This window comes from Benincasa hispida, chromosome 11, assembly GCF_009727055.1.
Source record: "Benincasa hispida cultivar B227 chromosome 11, ASM972705v1, whole genome shotgun sequence".
NCBI lineage: Eukaryota > Viridiplantae > Streptophyta > Magnoliopsida > Cucurbitales > Cucurbitaceae > Benincasa > Benincasa hispida.
In genome coordinates, this window is record NC_052359.1 from 41,783,116 (window position 1) to 41,802,296 (window position 19,181).

The window sequence follows — 19,181 nt, forward strand, 5'->3', positions numbered from 1 at the left end:
AGCTAAGGATATGATCTTTACGGGATAGACCGACTCTGATTTTCAAACTAACCTGAATTCTAGAAAATTCACATCAAGATTCGTGTTTACCCTGAACCGGGGAGCTGTAGTATGGCGAAGTATCAAGCAAGGATGCACTGCAAATTCCACTATGGAGGTTGAATATGTACCTGCTTGTGAAGCAGCAAATGAAGCAGTTTGGTTCAGGAAGTTCCTAAGCGATTTGGAAATGGTTCCAAATATGGACTTGCCCATTACCTTATACTATGACAACACCTACATTTAGACAACAGTGTGTTCAGTAGAACAAAGCTTCACTATAAAGAGTTTAGTAATTACAACAAAAGTACTTATCTGATAGACTCCCTCTTTACTGACTCACGTATAGCTTCCTCTTTAGTTTCAACTTAGGCTCCCCCTAAGTTTGAGCTCCTCTCACTTCCACAATAATGGTTCTTCAAGCTTTTTCTGAGACCCTCTCAATACAACATACCTAGACACACGTAAGAGTGAAATCCCTTCACATTCATCATATTTAGGCTCCCCCTAAATATAAGTTTTCATTATCTTCAACGTACTTAGGCTCCCTCTAAATATAATATCAAATCAAACTCCTCCTCAATTCTACAATGGCTGCCGAACCAAAAATCTCACCAACAAATACAAAGATTCTCAATAACAATACATGGAGGTCAAGGCTTAGACAAACCCTAAGATCAAAACTCTCGATGCACACTTTTCTAATAAGATAGCTATTTCTTATAAGGCGGCTAACCCTAAAAATGAATAAGAGTACAATATAAATAAGGTTAGCTATGGGAATATATTTCTTGAGTGGATAAATATTCTTTGCAGAAAATAAAGATGGAAGATACAAAAATCTGCAAATCACGACAGATATGGAAAAGATATTCTGCAGAATCTGCTACAAAACATAACAATGTCTTTGACATGTTGCACAACATGTTGCTCAAGTTTTTTTTGTAATAAAATCTGCCAACCATATTGCAGTCCTTTAATAAAATTAGCAATCACACTGTAGTAACAAATACCTATCTAATTATCGTATATCCTCAAGTAAAAATACAACCATAAACATGCAAAAATAGCAAAAGAATCCAAAGAAAAAATAGAAACAATCAAGGTTAAGAGTTTAGCATAGGTCTCATAAGGTTACAATTGAAGAAAACTTCAAAAACTAAGAATTGGGGATCCTTACCTTCCATTGAGATGATAAAGCTAAAACCCACCATCTTCTAGCCCAATTATAGAGAAATACAACTCAAAAACTTAAACTAATATTGTAGATAGATAAAAGATTAGAAAAAAAAAACTAAAGAAAACAGGTGGTCATTCGCTCAAAACACTACCTGGATCAAAAGATATGACCTAAAAATCAAGTTGCAGATTTTATTTTCGCATGTAGCGTTGTGGCGTTGTTTCCTAATGCTCGATTCTATCTCTTTGATGCTTGATAGCTGTAAAATCATTAAAGTCATAAAACCAAGTAATGACTTTGAATTAAGCAGAGCAAGATAACACATTTTTGTGCACTCAATCTTACTTCCTATTTCCTGTTTCTCATTTTTAATAAACCAACTTGTTTGATAATCGTTCCTATTTCTTGTTTCTAAAATTTGAGAAACATTTATGAAAATGGGGGTCAAAATTGAAAAACTACAAAAAAATAGTTTTTCCTTATTCTGTTCCTATTTTATTTAAATGTGTTCCAAATATGATTCAAAAATTAATGTTAGATTAGTTGGTAGTAGAGAGGTCCAAAAAATCCATAGGGTCGGGGCCCCGCGAGGACCTACCCCGAAATCCCCGAATACACAAGGAATTGGAGGGAGGGGGGAGGAGTGGGGAATTTTTTTTCCCATTTGCAATTCAGGGCCAGGGACGGGGAATATATTCCTCGACCCCGACCTTAACCCCGCCGCGTGTCCCCTCCACACCCCGATTTTTGTATATAAATTATAAATTTAGAATATATATATAATATATATTATATATATATATATATATTTTTGTAGACTTTGTTAGGAATAATTATGAAGGTTTTATTATTTAAGTTTAAGACTTTATTACTTTAATTCCTTAGATGTAATATTTAAGATAGGATGTTCTAATTGTTGAAGTTTAATTTATAAAAATTATGAGAATTTAGCATTTTAATTATATCTTTTTAACTTTTTTATTATCAAAATTGATATTATTTTATTTAAATGAAAGTTGTATTGGATATGTTTAAGAAATTTTTAAAAAATATATATTTAATTGAATAAAAAAAATTGTTAGAAAAAAATGATTGTGGAAAATTTTTACATGGAAAACCCGATCCCCACAAAATCCCCGTGAGGAATCCTCGCCCCGTTCCTTGTGGAAAATTCGTAGGAACGAGGAATGGAATAGGGGCAAGTGGGCCCTAGCCCTTCTTTGGGCTTTACAATCTTGGTTAAATTCCTAAGTCTTATTTTTTTATTTTTAGCTTTATATTTCTTTTTTTATTAGAATTTACAATATATAAATTTTTTTTACGACACATTCATTTAGGTTGACTTTAATATTTTACAACCATGATGTTGAGTTGACTTTGAGTCGACATCATTTAAGATAAATGACTTGAAGTGAGAAATAATATGAAAATTTAAATTTAGCAACATATGAATGATAGAAACAATTGTATAATCGTTATTAATTTCATTGAGATTTGTGTGTATTTGATAATGTAAATGTTTTATAATTTTTTAATATCTTAATGCATGTTGTATATTTTATATTTTACATAATTAAATTATATTTAAATCATAAATTAGGAGAAAATTTAGAGGGAAAAATACAAAAAACAAGGAACAAGGAATAATTATCAAATAGGTTTCTGTTTCTTTTTTTTTTTTTTTTTTTTTTTGCAATAAATGAGAAAAAAATATTATCAAATGTATTTCTGTTTCTAATTCTTAAAAAATAAGAAGTAAGAAAAAAAGGAAATAGGAACCTTATTAAACGGGCCCTAAAATATCGAGTTTGAAAACTTAGAGACTCAAATGTAACCTGAATAAAACTTTAAGGATCAAAAAAAAAAAAAAAAATTTGGAGAAGAAAGTGCATATATATATATTGTTCCTTTTAAAAGATAATGACTAATTATGATAAAGGTATTTTAATACGTTCAAATTAGGAAAATTTTAACAAATAGAAAAAATGTCAAATTATTTACAGAAATAGCAAAAAAATATTGGTAGATACTAATAGACTCATAATATCAATGATACATTTCTATTAATTTCTATCACTAATAGATATAAAAAAAATATATTAAATTTTACTATTTTGTATAAATAATTTTCCTAATTTTTCTATTTTTGAGAAATCTCCTTCAAATTATGGACAAATTTTGTGAGGAAAAAAAAAAAAAAAAACTTATTCGCTACTTTCTTGAAAATATGTCCTAAATTTGAGTCAATTTGGCGGATTTTAGCCGCTTAGTCTGATCGATTTGGGCTTTATTGGGTAGGCCTTTGTTTGGGATTCATCCACACTAGGACCGATTGGCCTTGGCTTGGCGAGCTTCGAGTATGGCCCAACTTATGTGTTGGGCCTTCACTTGCTTGGGGCTTTCCTCTTCGGCTCAAATTTGATTTTACGAAATAAACCCATAACAAAATTTTCTTTAATTTCAAAATCACCATCATTTTAATATTTATAGTACAAAATTCCATTATCAAAAAAAAAAAAAGCCTTATCATGTTTTTTCTTTTTCTTTTTTTTTTTTTTTTGAAAGAACATGCCTTAGCATAGGGAAGTTTTAATTTTTAATTTAAAGTTTTAAAAAAATATTTAATTTTACATGTTATAATAAAAAAAAATTATCTATACTCAGTTTTTATTATCATAAACCTTTGCTTATATTCTCTTCAGATTTTTTTTTTCTTTTTTTTCTTTGTTTCTCTTTCTAAATAATTTCTCTTTTTTTTACTAAATATTTGTCTGTTTAAAACTTTGCCTTTCTTGTGGCATATTCTTTTTCTTCTTCTTCTTCTTCTTCTTTTTCTTTTTTTTTTTTTACGTTTCTAAGACATCATCAAAGTTAATTTCTTCTATCCAATATCCATCCCAAATATACTTAAAAAAAACAATATGAGATAGGAAAATATTTTTTTGACATGGGTTATATAACCATATCAAATTAAATGAAATTGATGAAGAATATAAATTTTGGAGGGAAGTCAAAAAGCATCATAGTTGTGAAAATATTTTTGAATTTTCTTGTATTCTCGTTTAAATGTGTTATTTTGTAATACCACTTCAAAACTTCGATTCCATAACAAAACACATGTATCATAATTCTTAAATAACAAATAATTAAGCAAAAATTAAGTCAAACATCAAAAGTGAGAGTTGAGGAAAACAACATATGAAAGTGCATCAATAAATCAATTACTCCTTGTTGTTTGCAGTTTTGGATTTTTTTTATATGGGCACTTTCGGTAACATTTCCAAATTTTATTGCCTTTCAAATTTCCATTTAACTTTTACTATTTTTTTAGATGGACTCGTGTATGTATTGATATTTTTTTTAGAAAAAATTATATATGTATTGTACCCATACATAAATATGTAACTGCTTCTACCCGAACTAACACATCCTGCTAGCATCAAAGACACTTATATTTGAACAATCATGTTCTATCAATGAAGTGCAAATTAACTTAAAGATACTTAGATTCATATAATTGCGTCATAAAAAAAAAAAAAAAAAAAAGGCCTAAATATACATTTATTGATAATGTATGGAGAAAAGAGAAAAGATTCTCCATGGCCCTTTTTATATACCTTATAGATTGGGTTAAATGTATGTTTTAGTGGTTTAATTTTGTGAATGTCAATTTACTTTCTCATGTTTTAAGATTTCTAATTTAGTCCGTGTCCCTTACTATCATAAATGTTTATTATAGGAACATTTGTAAATATAGTAATTAGGTTTAAAGTATTAACAAATATATCACAATGCAAAAGAATGTGTAAATACAGCAAAATTTAGATTCAGTTTTCAGAGTTTATCAATGATATACCATATTGATAATAAGAGTCTATCAGTTATAATAGTCTATTAGTGGTAGACTAGAGTCTACCACTGATAGATTTTTCTATATTTACAATTCTTTAAAAATGTTGATGTGCACCTAATTATTGATCCTAAAAATGCAACTTATTGTAATTATCATATATGATATAATACTTAGTTAATTAACGAAAATTTAAATGATATACAACGTTGTCATGTTATATCATTTTTAAACAACAAAGACTAAATTGTAAAAGCATTCAAATTGGAGGGACTAAAATATATAGTTAGTTAGTAAAATTAATTCCTAACTTTGAAAATTATTGAATTGTTAGGTACATAACTCCAAAGAGTGACCAAACAAACAACAAAACCTCTTGAAGTTGAAGGCCTGCAATTTCTAAACACCAAAAAGAAAATCTATTATTATTAATTTGAGAAATTGGCAAATGTAGTTTTAAGAAGAGAGGGAGATTTCATGACAACAACAATAAGACATTCACATATTGACAAAATCTATGTAATTTCTATAGGAAAAAAATCCAAAAGATGGTACAAAGAAGGAAGAACTTTTAAATATGAGGATAAAAATGCAATTTTTTTCCTTAAAATAAAAATGGAAGAAAAGAAGTAATTTTTCTTGAGGTTCCCAGTGCACCACAGTGTATATAAAGTACAGCCAACCATTGTGTGATGCGAAAAATACAAAATCATGGCTCTTCAATGGAAGACTCACAACTTTACCAACTTCTTAGTCGTCGTCGTCTTCTTCATTTCTCCAATTTCATCGCTTCAATTCTCCATTAATGTCTGGCCAAAACCTAGAGTCGTCAATTGGCCTCATCCCCAAGCCGCTCTTCTTTCCCCCAATTTCACCGTCATTTCCCCTCACCGCCACTACCTCTCCACCGCCGTCGACCGCCATCTCCGCCGCATCCTCACCGAGAATCACCGCCCCCTCCTTGACCCTTCTGTCAACATCTCCTCCTCTGCTTCCCCCTTGCAGAAACTCATCGTCAAAGTTGCTGATCTCTCTGCCCCACTTCAGAGTGGCGTTAACGAATCTTATACTCTCGACATCTCTGTCACCGGCTCCGCCAGTTTAGTGGCGGCAACGGCGTGGGGCGCCATGAGAGGTCTCGAGACGTTCTCTCAGCTTGTTTGGGGCGACCCATTGCGGGTTCCGGTAGGGTTTTCACTGTGGGATGATCCATTGTTTCAGCACAGAGGGTTGATGCTTGACACGTCGAGGAATTACTATGGAGTGGAGGATATTTTGCGGACAATTGAAGCAATGAGTATGAATAAGCTTAATGTTTTCCATTGGCATATAACGGATTCGCATTCTTTCCCTCTTGTTGTGCCATCGGAGCCGGAGCTTGCCGCCAAGGGGGCTTATGGGGATGATATGCAATATTCCCCTGAAGATGTTCTACGAATTGTCAAGTTTGGAATGGAGCATGGTGTTAGAGTCTTGCCGGAAATCGATTCCCCTGGTGAGTCTCAAAATCTGAATTGGTCACTTGGGTTGTTGGTTGTGTGATCATGATTTGTCTGGTTCTGTTTATTTGCTTGAAAATCTCTTACTTCACCTTGTTTTAGTGTGTATGAAATTTTCGTTTTGGCATGTATGGAGTCGGGTTCTATCTTCCATTGGTTTATCAATGGCTGGAAAATGATAAATTAATCGGTTATTTGTGAAGAATTTGGCATAATCATACATAGAATTGTTGTGTAATTGCAGGACATACTGGATCATGGGCTCTGGCTTACCCTGAAATAGTGTCATGTGCAAACATGTTCTGGTTGCCTGCGGGGTACAAATGGGAAGACCGGCTGGCTTCAGAACCTGGCACTGGCCATTTGAACCCCTTGAATCCCAAGACCTACAAAGTCCTTAAAAACGTCATTCGGGATGTTACTGCTCTTTTTCCCGAATCGTTTTACCACTCAGGAGTGGATGAGATTGTCCCAGGATGTTGGAAGGCCGATCCTTTGATAAGATCTTTCTTATCAAATGGTGGTACTCTTAGTGAAGTTCTTGAGATCTTTGTCAACACAACCTTTCCTTACATTCGCTCCCTTAACCGTACGGTTGTCTATTGGGAAGACATATTGCTTGACGACATTGTTAGGGTGCGACCGGAGTTTCTCCCGCAAGAGCATACCATCTTGCAGACTTGGAACAATGGCGTTGACAATACCAAAAAAATTGTTTCTTCAGGATATCGAGCAATTGTGTCATCTTCTGAATATTATTATTTGGACTGTGGCCATGGTGACTTTATTGGAAACAATAGTCAGTATGACGAACAGGCAAATGGTGAATATAAAAATGGAGGGTCCTGGTGTGGACCTTTCAAGACGTGGGAAACTGTATATAACTATGACATAACTTATGGATTGAGTAAAGAGGAAGCTAGATTGGTGCTGGGTGGAGAAGTGGCATTGTGGTCTGAGCAAGCAGACCCAACGGTTTTGGATGCACGGCTGTGGCCTCGAGCTTCAGCAATGGCGGAGGCCCTCTGGTCTGGGAATCGGGATGAAACCGGTAAAAAGAGATATGCGGAGGCAACAGATCGTTTGAATGAATGGAGATACAGAATGGTGAATAGAGGCATTGGAGCTGAACCAATTCAGCCACTCTGGTGCATTCGAAACCCCGGCATGTGTAATACAGTTCAAGTGATCTAATAGTCATAAATTGATGAACAATATGTTCAATTCAAATGAGCCTAACAATTTGAAAAACTTGTGGGTTTTCAATTGATATATTTGTCAATGGAATATATATATCTTATTATTGTAGGAACATATCCGATGGGAAGGATGACAGAATCAAGAATAGTATGAGATTATTTACCACAATCTTTCTAGATCTTAAATTATGAATGTTAAGATTTGAAATTCACAAGCCAATCTTGGATATAACTCATCCATGTAGAGGCATTTTCTTTCCAACTGGGTCAATAGTTTTACAAACTTGTGTATCTGGGAAGAGTCACATTTGGGTTGAATTTGAATTTGATTGTGAAGAAAGAGCTTTTAGTCTCTTAAGGAACTTGTCTATGAAATGACTTGAATCAGCAGGATCGAACATGGCGCCATTGATGTTCACGACTCCTGGATTCTGACTATTATACACAGAGAAACTTATGGCAAGCTTGTAACCTGAATTCAAACAAAAGTGCAACAATCCTTTTGGAAATACAATCACATCGCCTGCTTTTAGAATGGTCTGAAACAGTTGGTTCTTGGTGCCAATGAATCCAGCTAAAACAATACCTGTGAATCATAAATCCCAAAAGAGATGAGAGCAAACAGGGGACCGACTCTGAAATCGTGTTAGATCACCACTGGAACTAAAAGTTTGAGTTGATGGGTTTTGGCGTATTGAATCTTATTTAAGTATTTTGAGCATACCTACCTTGGTTCAGAAAGAACATCTCGGTGGCTCTCGGGTGCGAGTGAGGAGAAATGATCGCGTCTGTACTCAAATCAGTTCTAGAAATAGAAAGCCTCAATGTATTCAGACCAGGAAAATCAGCAGCAGTGACAATCTTCACCAACAAGTTGAGCCGATCATCGGAGTTGACCAGTCCGGTTAACTTTGCTGAGTTGAAGTCAGAAGTTGTAACAAGCAGCTTTTGCAATGGTAGCCATTGATGAACTCAGTTCTGTTTGTGGCTGTTGGACAAGTGTCAAAGACATTATTAGAATCTGCTACTGAGATTCCAAGACAAGAAAACAACACAAACAGGAGAAGGAAAATTAAGGAAGAAGCTGATGATGGGTTCTTCATTTTGTGTTATGTGTGTTGAATTGAGAATTTTGGATGAGACATAAATATCCTTGAGTTGCAAGGCTTTTGAGGTTGCCAACAATGGAAGAAATTAGTTTCCCAATTCTTGGAGTTTACTACTGATTTTCTATTGATTATGCACTAGGAGAACTGCATTGCTTAAAGCAAAATTTGACAAGAAATTTAGTTGTGTTATATTCATTTAGTAGAGAGAAATTATTAATTGTCTGCCCTTTAAACCATTTTATGATTAGTTTAACCACTCTATTATCCCATGATATAATTATGGTTAATTGGTATTTGTTATTAATTCTATGACTTGATGTGTATTATAAACCATTTTATACCATTTTTTGTCCTTTTTTTTGCTCTATTTTCGAAAACTATACCTATTTCCTAATTTTTTTTTGGGTTCTAGTTCACTATGAAAAGATATGTTGAATCTAAAATGAGAATAGTTTGATTGGCATAAAACTTGTATTATCGACTTCAAGATTAGATATTTGATTTTCTTACCTCTCATATTGTTTATATATATTTCCATGTTGAAATAATATCTAGATTTCAAAAATGGAAAGAATAGCTTCAGAAAAAGAATTCTTTATCTATTTTTAAATTTTAAACTTTTTGCCAAAAAGTAAAAAATTACACTTTTAAGTTGAGTACTCTCTTAAGAGAGAGAAAACTCTCAAACCGAGCTTGTATTTATTTTAGGCCAATTAGTGTAAGTACTCAATCGATAAACTAATGAAGATTTATTTCAGTACGACAATTATAAGGATAGATTGAATATCTTATTTCAAGATGGATTACATGTCAATTATAAGTTCACTTTGATTATGGTATAATTTTCTCGGAATATAATAATTTCAGGGATAAGTGTATCTGGTTAAAAAGGATAATAATTTTAATAAGTAGCCGATCACAAATTTTATAAATGCATTAATTAAGAAAGTCAACTTGAATATAGCATGGTTGGTTAATTCTTTCTCACTTTGTATCTTGTTGAACTAAAAAAAATTAAAAAATTGTGTTATATGGAGTTAGATTTTATGTAATAATTTAAAAAATGTCCAATACAAACTTCGTTATATATGATAATGAATTTATTTTTAGTTTTCTATTTTTGAAATTTATGTTTGCTTTCTTCCAAGTATTTAATTACGATATTCATCTTTGTTGAATGAGTACTAAAATCCTGGTCAATTTCTAAAAACAAAAACTACATTTTGAAAATTAATTTTTTTAAGTCTTATTTGGTAACCATCTAGGATTCATTATCGATTCATAATAAATATTGAATGCAATCATAACAAGAATGGGCTAGAATCGTAATGATATTTCGATTGATGTAGTTTCCTTATTTTTACAAGAAGTCAGTTGGAATCGAAAAACCTATTGGTGATGTTTACTTCCATTTGCATTGGGAAAGAAATATGGATGATTACCAAAATGTCATTTTATGTTCTCATTAATTTAACTAAGCTCTCGCCTTGCTCTAGTTCTAGTTCTAACTCTAGCTGAAGTTTATTAGTAATCAAACCAAACAAACTAAACCATGATCACACAAAGGTGTGCAAAAATCAACAAAAATACAATTGATTCTATTTGTGTTCATTGATTTTCCTCCTCTATTTTAAAAATTCGGCAAAAAACCCATATTGGTTGTGTTGGGGTTGATGCCCTAAATCTCATGAGTTTCGTAGTTTGTAAATTATTTGACACAAATTATTTATTTAATAAAATAAAGTGTTATTTTATTTGACATTTAGTATGCGTTAACCCAAATCCAATAAACTACATGTATGTGGTGACATACAAGTGGATCATGTTTGAGTAATAATCTGAATGATCTGTAGTATTTGGATAAGGTTGGGTATTTTATCCTAGTGATATTACGAATACGACCCACTATGTAATTGTTACGATTTTTGTGAAGTGTTATAAATGATCTAGTCCTCATCATTCATGTGGAGACATGTGAGTAAGGGTATCATATACAAAGAGTTTGTATAAAACTGGACCACGAAATGATTAGTTTCTCTTTATAACATTGTTACTTAAAGAGACTTATATTTCACTAGGATGACCATAGGTAACTTGACCTTAATCCTGAGTGAGTTATGAACTTTTGCTTATGAGGGTAATTCTTTGATTTGTATGGGTGAGAGTAGCCAGATTCGCCGACTCAAAATGTCTACCATTTTGAGAATTCGTCTGAGTGGAGAGCTGGGAATGCAGCTACACAAGACCAAATTCTCTCTTTTCTGGTCAGGGTAAGTACATGAATTACTTCCTTCAAGGCTGATTTTGAGTCTTGAACAGTGAGGCAATTCACCTTTTCACTAATGCAAGAGGGGACTAGTTTATAGTTAGACTATAACCAATTGTTCATTAGATGATCAATGGTACATAAGGAGTTAGATGCAACTACAAGGGTAAAACGATAATTTGACCCACCTGTAATTACGAGTAATTTGTAAAGGGTCAATTTAGTGTTGATTGGTTACATCTATGGATATAGAAATATATCTATAGTATGAAGAGTGCAGCTGTCAGTCTTTAATGAAATGACCAATAGTTAATGTATGTTTGTTAATTTAGTTAAAAACTTAATTAAAGAGTTTAATTAATTAATCTCATATTATTAGAGCTTCTAATCTATAGGTCCACAAGGTCCCCTTGCTAGCTTTTAAGGATTAAATAAGAATCAACTGATTTTTGGATTAAATGTTCAAATTAATCAAGGAAATTAATTGTATGAGATGCAATTAATATAATATATATAGATACGTTACAATATAAAGTTTTATGAGAAAGATAAATATTAAAATAGGATTCAACTATTAATTAAATGAATGAGATTCATATAAAACTACAGGTTAGAATTAATATGAATATGATTCATATTAAAAACTATAGGTTACGAGAGAGCGTATTATTTGAATATGATTCAAATATGTGACACTTATATTAAATATGATTTAATATAAAAAAATTAATTTAATTAGATTAAAAAAAATTTTAATGTATTTGAATAACTCATCTCTCCTCTCTTTTATAATATACTATAGGAAGTTAAAGAGATGATATGAAACATGATTTTTCTTTATGCAATTCACTATCTGCCAACAAGAACTCTCTCCTAAAAGAAACTTAGATTCCCTCACCGTAATTCACAGAAGAGCCCACAACTCCTTCTCAAATTTTATCTTGGGAATAGAAAGAAAGACATGTTCAGGTTGATGCCCTAAATCTCGTAAGGTTTTGTAGTTTGTAATTGTATTGTAAAATATTTTATTTATTTAATAAAATATGAGATGTTTTATTTGACATTTAGTAGCATTAAACCCACAAACCAATATACTAACATCCAAGGTTATCTTTTGTAGCTTAAACATGTATGTGGAGACATATGGGTAGATCATGTTTAAGTAATAACCTAAATGGTCTGCAGTAGATAGATAAGGCTGGATAACTTATCCTGGTGATACTACGAGTATGACCCGCTTTGTAGATGTTACAATTATTGTAAAGTGTTACAAATGATCTGATCTAATCATTCAAGTGGAGACATGTGAGTAGGGGTATTCTATACAAAGAAATTTGTATAAAATCAGACCATGAAATGACTAGTCTCATTATATTACGTCGTTCATAATAAAGACTTAAATTTCACCAGGATGACCATAGGTGACATGACATGAATCCTGAGTAAGTTGTGAACTTCTACATATAAAGGTGATCCTTTGATTTGTATGGGTGAAAGTGACAAGATCGCCGACTCAATAAGCCTACCATTTTGGGAATTCGTTTGATTTGGGAGCTTTGGAACACAACTATACAAGAAGGAATTCACTCCTTCCCCAATGTCAGAGTAAGTAGATAAATTACTCCTTTAAGAGCTAATTCTGAAGCTTGAACAATATGGCGCCACATCTTTTCCTGGCCCGAGAGGGGTTTAGTCATAGTTGGATTATGATTTATTGTTCATTAAAGGGATCAGTGGTATTTAAGGAGTTAGATGTGATTATAGGGGTAAAACGGTAATTTTTTCCTAACTGTATTTATGAGCAATTTTTAAAGAGTCATCGTACTGTTGACAGTTATATCCAATGGACACAGAAATATATTTGTAGTGCGAAGAGTGCAGTTGTGGTCTTTAGTAGATTGCCCGATAGTTAATGGATGTTGAATGAATTAATTAAAGGAGTTTAATTAATTATTCAAGTACCATTCAAGCTTCAATCTACGGGTCCATGAAGTCCCCTCTATAGCTCAACAGGGTTTGAATGAGAATCAATTTTGGATTAATTTAAATTGTTCCAATTAATTTAGAGAATTAATTATGTGATATAATTAATTTGATTTAATTATATATGATATAATTACTATAATGTATTTGATACATTATAAAGTTTATTTAAGAGAAAATAAATATTTGCATATGATTCAAATATTAATTATGTGAATTAGATTCATATAAATAAATTTAATATAAATGAGATTTATATTAAATATCATTGTTGAGAGAATTAAAATTGTAGGTTATATTGTATGTGATACAATATTAAACCATAGGTTATATGTTATATATGATATAACATATATATATATATATATCCCTCCCCTATTCTCTCGTAACTCAGTAGTGTGAGTGGGTGGTTGGGATTGGTTTTCATTTTCTTCTTCGTTTTGACAGAGGAGAGTAGACACATAATAGGTTTTGAGAAAATTCCCAATCTCTCTTCTCCTCTCTCAATTCTTCTTTACCTCTCCAAAAATCACAGAGCTCACGAACTCCTGTGGTTCTCATTCCAGAGAATACAAAAGGCTCTAGGTGATGTCCAAATTAGGGTTTCGAGTTCGTGCCAAATTTGGTTTACATTTTTTATCGTGATCTTTTCAAGAAGAGGAATCATACGTAAAGATCAGATCTTCAAGGGTTAGTATCTCCTAATATTTTTTCTCTTTTTCATAATAAGCATGTTGTAAAACTTTATTTTGATGCATAATGTTTCTAATTTGTTTCTATAAAGTTCACGTTCTGTAAAATTTAGGATTTGGGACTGATCCCCGCTTCCGCTTCAAACCTTAACCGATTCCTTCAATTGGTATCAGAGCGGGGGTTTGGCCCAATTTTTCCAATTTTTCAGAATGAATTTTATGGTTTCATGGTGGGATTTCTTGCATTCTGTATTAAATTCATAGTTGATGAATGGATGAAATGTATTGTTTATAATTATGGATGTTTTCGGGATTGGATCTAGTTTTACAACCTCTATTTTTGCAAATTTTGATTTCTAAGGGCTCATGTTTTGGGCATAATTTTTGTTATAGAGTCTTTATTTCGTCTGTGTTGAGTTGTTTGTTATAATTCCGGTCGAATTTTGGAGAAGACGAGCCCAAAATTGAAGGATATTCTAAGAAGATCGCAACTATACAGTAGCATTGCAACATTGCGATTAGGCGAACAGAACATTCTACTCGTAGCGTTGCAATGCTAGGTCACAGTGTTGCAACGCTGCGAGATAGAAAGAATAATCTGGTTCTCGCCTGGTTTGGTTTGTGGCTCGGCTGGTTCCTGTCCAGTTCGGTTTGTTTGAGCGATTCTTGACTGGTATGAGTGTTGGGTGGTTCGATTCGTGCAGTTCAAGGCCTGGTTTGCTTATTTTGAATCGATTGACCAATAATTTTGTAATAAATAGTTATTTTTTATTTATTAAATTAATATAAGTGTCATATTAATTTAATTAATTGTTTAGGATTCCAATCCCGGTCCAATAATTGTTTTAAATTATGCATTTGATGTATGATTTAGTTTTAATTTTATATATGCCATAATGTATGTCATATAGTGAAAATCCCACCATAGGTTATGCATTATTCATGCTTCATTTATATTATAAATGTTATAATATATAGTTGCATGATTTAATTTTTATAGCATGCTCATGCATCATATAATATAAATGTTATAGTATATGTTTCCATGCATTAATAACATAGTCATGCATCATTTATATTATATATAGTTGAATGTATGTATGGATGGATATTATTAATCATTTCATTACCTTATTATATAAGTGTTATATATGGTTAGTAATGAAATGGAATTGCATGAAGCATGACACTACCTTAGATAATTTATAATTGTTATAATTTACTATGTATGTCAATTAATACAATTGTATGATTTTAATGTATTTCATTTTTTTATATAAAAGTTATAATTAAATGAAATTAGAAATTAAAATCAATAATTCATAACTGCATGCAGACCTTAGGTTAAAATCATTTTTTAAAATAGTTTTAAAATATGATTCACATAGACCTAAGATCACTTTTCTAATAAGATTAGAAATTAAGTTTAATCTTTTAATCAATTTAATAGGATTAAATTGGTTCATAATTAAAATATTAAATTTGTAACAATGTATCTATAAGGGACCTTTTATCTAAGGTTAGTTTTATCTAGGCTGGGGTATTTAAGTTGACGGAAACGTAATACCCCTACTTGGGAAGTTACCTAGAAAGGTAAATTAGATAGATTTATGACAAGCATGTAATGGTTGATTGAAGTTTATTAAAGAGTTTAATAAACATTAATCAAAGTTGTTTAACCATCCAATGTAAGTGTTACTTTTGGGAAAATTAAACAAACACTTAGTTTAAAATCAATAGCTGGATTTTCCAAAATTAAATAACCATAGGGCTAACACTCTATAGGAGGAAAATAGAGTATATGATACTTCATTTTACCTTTTCACGTTTCTCCCTAAAAGTTCACATCATGAGATCTATACTCGACATCGAGACACCTTTGCTTGTGTCCCTCTACTGATGATGTTTGTATAGGTCAATATCAAGGTGAATGGAGAAGGTGTTTATAGTAAGTGGGAGTAGGACATGTGTCAATATATCCCACGGTCTCTCTCATTAGATTGTAGTAAAGCTTCATGCTCGGCTTCGAGGCACCTTTGCTCGTGTCCCCCTACGAATGTCATTTGCATGATTCTTTACCAACTCAAGAAATGAATAAGATTACTTTAATTTTTGCCCCAATCGGTTTTTCCCTATGGTTAACTTATTAGGGCAAAACTCTATAATCTAAAATGAAGGGTTATACTTACAAGAAATGTTAAGCGAGTTTAATAAGTTTTAGACCAAATAATGTGACTGATAGTTACAGTAACAAGGAGTTGTTCTATCAATTAGTTGAGATTGTCTCATTTCAGTGAAGGGACACCTGATCACCCTATGGTGGCTTTTGTCCTTGACTCACTGAAGCATCATTGCAAAATAGATGTCATTTAAGGTACGTTAGATTATTTTACTAAATTTTATTGGTTTTGAAAATGGGTTAATGTATAGATTACTAATATAAATAAATTGTATGGTTTCAGCAAATTAAAATCATGACTTCTACGACACTTAACTTACTCGCTGCTGACAAACTTACCGGAAAAAATTATACAACGTGGAAAAACACAACAACACAATACTGATTATCGATGACCTATGTTTTGTCCTTATAGAGGATTGTTCTTCTATTCTTGCTCAAAATGCCACTTAAAATGTTCGAGAGGCATACGAACGTTGGATAAAGGTAAATGAAAAGGCTGGAGCATATATCTTGACTAGCCTTTCTGAAGTCCTGGCCAAGAAGCATGAGCCCATGATCACTTGTGTCTTCCATCCCACCCGTCCCAGAGCTTGGTCAGTCTTCTCTGTCTGCTGCACTTTCGGACCTATCATTTGTCTCTGATGCTGATCATGATCTTGCACTTATTCGTTAGTCTTCTCGGATAAGATAAACTCCACAAGATCTAGAGGACTATCATTGTTTTCCCACTACTATGTCCTTAGTTGAAACACAGTCCTATCGTAAGGCTTGTACTAACCCTTTTTGGTAGCAAGCTATGGATGAGGAACTTCAGGCATTAGACAAGACTCGCACTAGGAGTATGTTGATCTACCACCTGGAAAGAAACCTATTGGATGTAAGTGGATCTATAAAATCAAGACCTGCTCTAATGGATCTGTCGAACGTTATAAGGCTCGTCTGGTGGTCAGAGGGTATTCAAAGGAATATGGTATTGACTATAAGGAAAAATTCGCTCCAGTTGCACGAATGACATCTGTCTGGAGTCTATTAGCCGTAGCAGCTACCAGGCAGTGACTCCTTCTTCAAATGGATGTTAAGAATGCCCTCTTCAATGGCACACTGTCTGAGGAAGTGTATATGCAGCCACTATCTGGCGTACCTTCTCCACCAAACAAGGTCTGTCTTCTTCACTGTGCATTATATGGGCTCAAGCAAGCTCCTCGTGCCTGGTTTGCAACCTTCAACTCTACAGTTACTGCTTGGACTTTCCTCCAGCGCGTTTGATTCCGCTCTATTTACTTGAAAAACTTTTCGTGGACTTGTTATCCTTCTGTTATATGTGGATAATATGATCATTACTAGTGATGATCCTCAGGCTATTTCAGATCTTCGACGCTATCTAGGAGAACATTTTGAGATGAAAGATCTGGGGCCGCTCAGTTACTTCCTTGGTCTTCAGGTCTCATCATGCTCTAATGGATACTACCTATCTCAAGCGAAATATGCATCAGATTTGTTAGCCCGTTCAGGAATCATTGATTCTGCCACATCACCGACACCGTTGGATTCCAATGTCTGTCTAACCTCTTTTGATGGTGTTCCCCTCCATGATCCAACACTGTATAGACAACTGGTTAGCAACCTTATATATTTAACAATAACTCGTCCAGACATAGCCTATGTGGTTTATATTGTCAGTCAGTTCATGTCCAGTCCCCGCACTATCCATTTCACAGTTGTCCTTCGTATTCTGCGTTATGTTAAAGTTACGCTAGAACATGGACTTCAATTCTCCTCTAAATCCTCTTTGGTTCTGTCTGGATATTCTGAGGTTGATTGGGTAGGTGATCCTACGAATAGATGGTCTACCATAGGTTACTATTTTTATTTGGGTGATTCTCTTATCTCTTGTCGGAGTAAGAAATAAACGGTTGTTTCTCGATCCAGCACTGAATTGGAGTATCGTGCACTTACTGATGCAACCTCAGAGGTCATGTGGTTGTGCTGGCTCTTGGCTGACATGAGGGCTCCTCAAAATTCTGACACTATTCTTCACTATGACAATCATAGTACCATTCAGATAGCACATAATGATGGTTTTCATGAACGGACAAAGCATATAGAGACTGACTGCCATTTTGTCCGCCATCATCTTCCTACCACTATTCTTCACTGTGACAATCATAGTGCCATTCAGATAGCACATAATGATGTTTTTCATGAACGGACAAAGCATATAGAGACTGACTGCCATTTTGTCCGCCATCATCTTCAAAACTCTACTCTGCGCCTTCAATCAATACCTACAATTGAGCAACCGACCGACATCTTTACCAAAGCCCTTCCTTTTGAACGTTTTCTTCAGCTACTGTGCAAACTCAAGTTGGTTTCTACCCTCCCACCTTGAGTTTGAGGGAAGATGTTAAATTGTAAACTACTTTTGTTAGGATTTTCAAGTTGCAAAGTCAAGTGTCCTTTTGTTAGATAGTGGAGCTTTGTTGGGAGATTCTTGTTAGCTAATTTTAGTGTTGTACCAAGCTATTTATATCTATACAAAAATCTTCCATTTAGATCTTGTTTTTTATAAAAAGAGAGAATAAACGGGGACCGGGGGGGGGAGGAGATGAATGGGAAAAAAGGATATAAAATAGTTAACAAAGTACCATGCCATGAAGAATGAGAGAGGGAAGAAGTAAGAGGAAGATGAATGGAGAAAACAAAAGATAGAAAAAAAAAATAGTTCAAAATACCATTTTGGGCTCTACTTTCAATCATCCAAATTTTGTTAAATACTCTCTCCCCTTCTAATTTCATCTCTTTTTTATTACAACAATTGTAGAGATAGAAGACTGAGTCTTTGACTTCAAGAGAGAAAACCATGTTAATATCCTTGGACTAAGCTCACGTTGACTAGTAAATTCATATATTTATAATATGTACTTCATAGTTATTTTTCTATTATAGCTGAGAATATAATTTTTGTACCCATGTTGCATTGGATAAATATACACTTCAAATATATATAATCTGGAGATGGGAGATTGATCCGTCATTTTTTCTTCTCTTTTTTCATTTTTTCTTTCTTCTTCTTCTTTATTTATATATATATGTGTGTGTGTATGTATATATGTATATATGTATATATGTATATATAGGAGGAATCAAAGAGTTTGTTTTTATATAAATGACCATTTTCAAAG

General features: G+C 33.0%; 1 protein-coding gene and 2 pseudogenes across 1 annotated transcript; 2 read left to right on the forward strand and 1 right to left on the reverse strand.

Moving 5' to 3' along the window:
- The first annotated feature begins 5,735 nt into the window (after positions 1 to 5,735).
- Positions 5,736 to 7,876, forward strand: LOC120091522 (beta-hexosaminidase 2). The gene is made up of 2 exons (XM_039049600.1): positions 5,736 to 6,564; positions 6,813 to 7,876. Exons 1-2 carry the CDS (start codon positions 5,781 to 5,783, stop codon positions 7,760 to 7,762), a joined length of 1,734 nt encoding a protein of 577 aa, XP_038905528.1. The 5' UTR covers positions 5,736 to 5,780; the 3' UTR covers positions 7,763 to 7,876.
- A 157-nt stretch (positions 7,877 to 8,033) lies between these two features.
- On the reverse strand, positions 8,034 to 9,257 carry LOC120091523 (annotated as a pseudogene).
- Positions 9,258 to 17,067: 7,810 nt separating this feature from the next.
- Positions 17,068 to 18,388, forward strand: LOC120090697 (annotated as a pseudogene).
- The last annotated feature ends 793 nt before the right edge of the window (positions 18,389 to 19,181 follow it).